This window comes from Pipra filicauda, unplaced genomic scaffold, assembly GCF_003945595.2.
Source record: "Pipra filicauda isolate LSUMZ 115617 unplaced genomic scaffold, ASM394559v2 scaffold196_size3971931_pilon, whole genome shotgun sequence".
NCBI lineage: Eukaryota > Metazoa > Chordata > Aves > Passeriformes > Pipridae > Pipra > Pipra filicauda.
This window is the reverse complement of record NW_024104305.1, coordinates 2,797,953-2,801,948: the sequence shown is the minus strand read 5'-3', so window position 1 is coordinate 2,801,948 and position 3,996 is coordinate 2,797,953. Positions and strand designations below refer to the sequence as shown.

General features: G+C 62.5%; 1 protein-coding gene across 1 annotated transcript; it reads left to right on the top strand.

Moving 5' to 3' along the window:
* The first annotated feature begins 707 nt into the window (after nt 1–707).
* RPRM (reprimo, TP53 dependent G2 arrest mediator homolog) lies at nt 708–1,325 on the top strand. The gene has a single exon (XM_027713526.2). It carries the CDS (start codon nt 832–834, stop codon nt 1,294–1,296), a length of 465 nt encoding a protein of 154 aa, XP_027569327.1. The 5' UTR covers nt 708–831; the 3' UTR covers nt 1,297–1,325.
* The last annotated feature ends 2,671 nt before the right edge of the window (nt 1,326–3,996 follow it).

Genomic DNA, 3,996 nt, shown 5'->3' with positions numbered 1-3,996 from the left:
CCCCAACCCCGTTCTCCTTCTCCCCAGGATCCCCCCGCTGCCTTCCCCGCATCTCCGACCCGCTCCCCCGCCCAGCGCCCTCCCCGACCTTTCTCGCTGCCCCCTCTCCCACCCCCCAAATTCATTCCCCTCTCTGACCTTTTCCCTCGCCGATTCCCCCATCCCGCTCCAAAGCCACCCCCCAAATTTCCCGCGCCGACCCCCCTTCCCGCTTCCCAAACTCCCTCCTCTCCCTCCCGCCTCCAAACCACCTCCTCTCTCTTCTTCCCCCCCTTCTCGACCCTTTCCCACTCCAATCCTCCCTTCAGCCCCCCAAAACCACCTCCTCTCCCTCCCGCCCTCCCCTCTCCCCTCTCCCCACCCCAACCCTCCCTCCAGCCCCGCAAACCCTCTCCCTCCCTTCTCCCACCCCCAAACCCCCTCCTCTCCCTCCCGCTCCCCTCCCTCCCACTCCAATCCTCCCTCCAGCCCCCCAAATCCCCTCCTCTCTCTCCCGCTCTCCCCTCTCCCCACCCCAACCCTCCCTCCAGCCCCGCAAACCCTCTCCCCTCCCTTCTCCTACCTCCCACCCCCAAACTCGTCCCCTCTCTCTCTCTCCCGCCTCCCCGCTCCCCTCCCCGTCCCTTCCCCACTCCCACCCTCCCTCCCGTCCCCCGAGCCGTCTCCCCTCCCTCTGCCCCCTCCCTCTCCCCGGGGCGGGGCGGGCGGCTCCGCGGGCGCGGGTGGGCTCAGCTCGGTCAGGCTCGGCTCGGGTGGGCTCGGCACGGCTCAGCCCGGCCCGGCACGGCCCGCCTGCATGCGGCGGCGGCGGCGGCGGGGCTGCCGGGCGGGATGAGCGGCTCGGGAATGCCGGCAGGGATGAGCGGCTCGGGAATGCCGGCAGGGATGAACGGCTCCTCGGCGGGGCTGCCGGGCGGGATGAGCGGCCCGGCGGGGCTCCCGGGAGCGCTGCCCGGTGCCGGGGGACTCCCGGGAGGGCCGAACGGCTCGGCGGCGGCGGCGGCGGGGCTGCTGGCGGGGGCCGGGGGCGCGGCGCTGGAGCTGGAGCGGGCGCTGCGCTGCTGCACCGCCGCCTCCGTGGTGACCGACGGCAGCGGCGCGGCCGAGGAGCGCAGCCTGTACATCATGCGGGTCGTGCAGATCGCCGTCATGTGCGTCCTCGCCCTCACCGTCGTCTTCGGCATCTTCTTCCTCGGCTGCAACCTGCTCATCAAGTCCGAGGGGATGATCAACTTTCTGGTGAAGGACCGCCGGCCGTCCAAGGAGGTGGAGGCGGTGGTGGTGGGGCCGTACTGACCGCCCGGCCCCGGGACAGCGCCCGGCCCCGGGACAGCGCCCGGCCCCGCCGCGGACACGCCACCGTCTCGGCTCGGAGCTTTTTCCTCCTTAAAAACCGTCCCACGGACGATTCCCGGGATCCCGGAGGCCTCGGAGCCGCCCGGCCCGTCCCGTCCGCCCGCGGGCTGCCAAGTAAAACGTGCTCTCATGGCAACAGGTCTGGGGGTCCTTATTCCGTCCGCCTTTATCCATCCGTCCCTCCCTGCGGGTCCCGGGGTGCCGCGGAGGGGCGCGGGGGGCGGCCGGGATTCACCGGGATGAACCCTTCCCTCTCCCCCCGTGCAGGTTTTTCCTCGCAGCTGTGCTAAAATTTCCCTTTTCCAGCGCTTTTCCAGCCCTCCCCGGTTGCACAAACCTGGGCGAACCCGGGACCCTCATCCCTGGGCGAACCCGGGACCCTCATCCCTGGGCGCGGGGGAGATGCTGGGACTGCGATCCTGCCCCTTGGATCCCGCGGATCCCGACTGTGGCGAGGGAAATAACCCCAACCACCCCGGTTGTATCCCCTCAGTCCGGGTTTGGCTCCGGAAAACCACAATACATAGTTTTTTTAACCCAGCTGGCCAACAGGTGACTTCGCACGGTCACATTCTGGGGAGGGAGAAGCTGCTGCTCGCACGGGGTTCTGTTCTCTCCATCCCTTCCCTCCGCGGGCACACGGACAGACAGCATCTCCCTGAGCTGTTTATCACACCCGCGGGGGCTCCTCTGCCTGCTGGTGACAAATTAATATCTCCGCGTTTGCTGGGAGGGGAGTGGGACCGGCACAAACACTCGCCGGGGACGCGGCAGCGGGATGGGGGCAAAAAGGGCTCAAACAACGTGTCTGTGAGATAACAGTTCTCACGACCCCCAAATTCCCGCAGTAAGATGCTAATTGTCGGTATTTTTAACGCCGATAACGATCGGGGAGTTTTCTGGAGCAGCCAGCCAGACTCCAGGCTGTTCGGTTCATCCCGGCTGCGGAGATGGCTGAGCTACCAAAGTGTTCCAGACACCTCCAGGAGATGTTATCAGGAGCTTAAATTGTGATGGACAAGGTGAAACTCGTTGACACCTGAGCTGGAAGGGCGGGGGGAAATAAAGCTGGAGCCTGACACGACATCTTCTGCTGGAATCTGAGACAAAGCAGAGCATCCCGAGGGAGTGCAGTTCCCCGCGTGCTCCCTCATTTACAGCTACATTTAAGGGAAAGACAAAGAACAGATCTGCCTGTTCTCTGGGGAACAAACACACTGTGGGCTCGTCATTACGGCAAAATAAACGTTCCTGAGCCATCTCAGCTGAAACAGCCCTGAGAAATTTAACCAAAACTCTCCTTTCTTTACCCTTTAGTGCCAGAGAAATGTTAGATAAAGCAGAATTTTAAGATAATACAGTAAGAGGGAGAACTAATACAAATGTTTCAGTCATTCCAGAGCATTTCCAGCTGTTTAACGTGCATCACTGGGTGGTGTTATGGAGAACACAGCCATTCCCATATCCTGCCTTGCAAGGGGTGCACTGAGTGCTTGGACACTTCCTGGGAGCTGGATTCGTTAGGCATCCTTTCTTAATTATAGGGAATGCTTGGATTATACATTATATAATTATACATTTTGATTAACCTTTGCCAGAGGCCACGGCTTTTCTCTACACCATCAATGTGAGGGAAAGTAAACTCCTGGTTCTGTCATAAAATTGTGGCCTTTCAGCCTCAGCCTGAGATCCCTCTTTCCCTGGTGCCCAGGGACCCTTAGGAGGTGGGAGCCCCCACCTAATCCAGCACTTGTGACTCCTCAATCCCTCAGAAGAGGCTCCATTTCAGGCAGGGAACAGTTGGGAAAGGGGTGGATGCAGAGCTGCTCAGACACATCCAGTCCCTCAGAGGCACTTGGGCCTCTCTCCCTCCCTGCACCCCGGGAGGGGATTTGGGAATTGGCACTGGGAATAGATGGAGACCTGGGATGTTCATCACCCCTGCGTGGGCAGGAGGGTGGAAGGGGAAGAAGAACCTCTGAGATCCCACCCAGAGCTCTGGCATCACCTCAGCCCCACGTTGTCCGGGGGGATGGAGGAGCTCGGGGGATGGAGGAGCTCAGGGGATGGAGGAGTTTGGGGGATGGAGGAGCTCAGGGGATGGAGGAGTTTGGGGGATGGAGGAGCTCAGGGGATGGAGGAGCTCAGGGGATGTAGGAGCTCAGGATGGAGGAGGAGGAGTGATGAGGAGTTTGGGGGATGGAGGAGCTCTTTGGGGGGGATGGAGGAGCTCAGGGGATGGAGGATTGGGGATGGAGGACTGGGGGATGGAGGAGCTCAGCTCAGGGATGGAGGAGCTCAGGGGATGGAGGAGTTTGGGGGATGGAGGAGCTCAGGGGATGGAGGAGCTCGGGGGATGGAGGAGTTTGGGGGATGGAGGAGTTTGGGGGATGGAGGAGCTCAGGGGATGGAGGAGTTTGGGGGATGGAGGAGTTTGGGGGATGGAGGAGTTTGGGGGATGGAGGAGCTCAGGGGATGGAGGAGCTCGGGGGATGGAGGAGCTCAGGGGATGGAGGAGCTCAGGGGATGAAGGAGCTCAGGGGATGGAGGAGCTCAGGGGATGAAGGAGCTCATCAGCTCCGCTCACTCCGAGACGTGCCTCCTGCCTGTCCTCTGGGTGCTCCAGACACCTCCCTGCCT

What these genes read in the sequence shown, in the direction of transcription:
- RPRM (XM_027713526.2), top strand. Translation starts at nt 832, where the DNA reads ATGAGCGGCTCGGGAATGCCGGCAGGGATGAGCGGCTCGGGAATGCCG.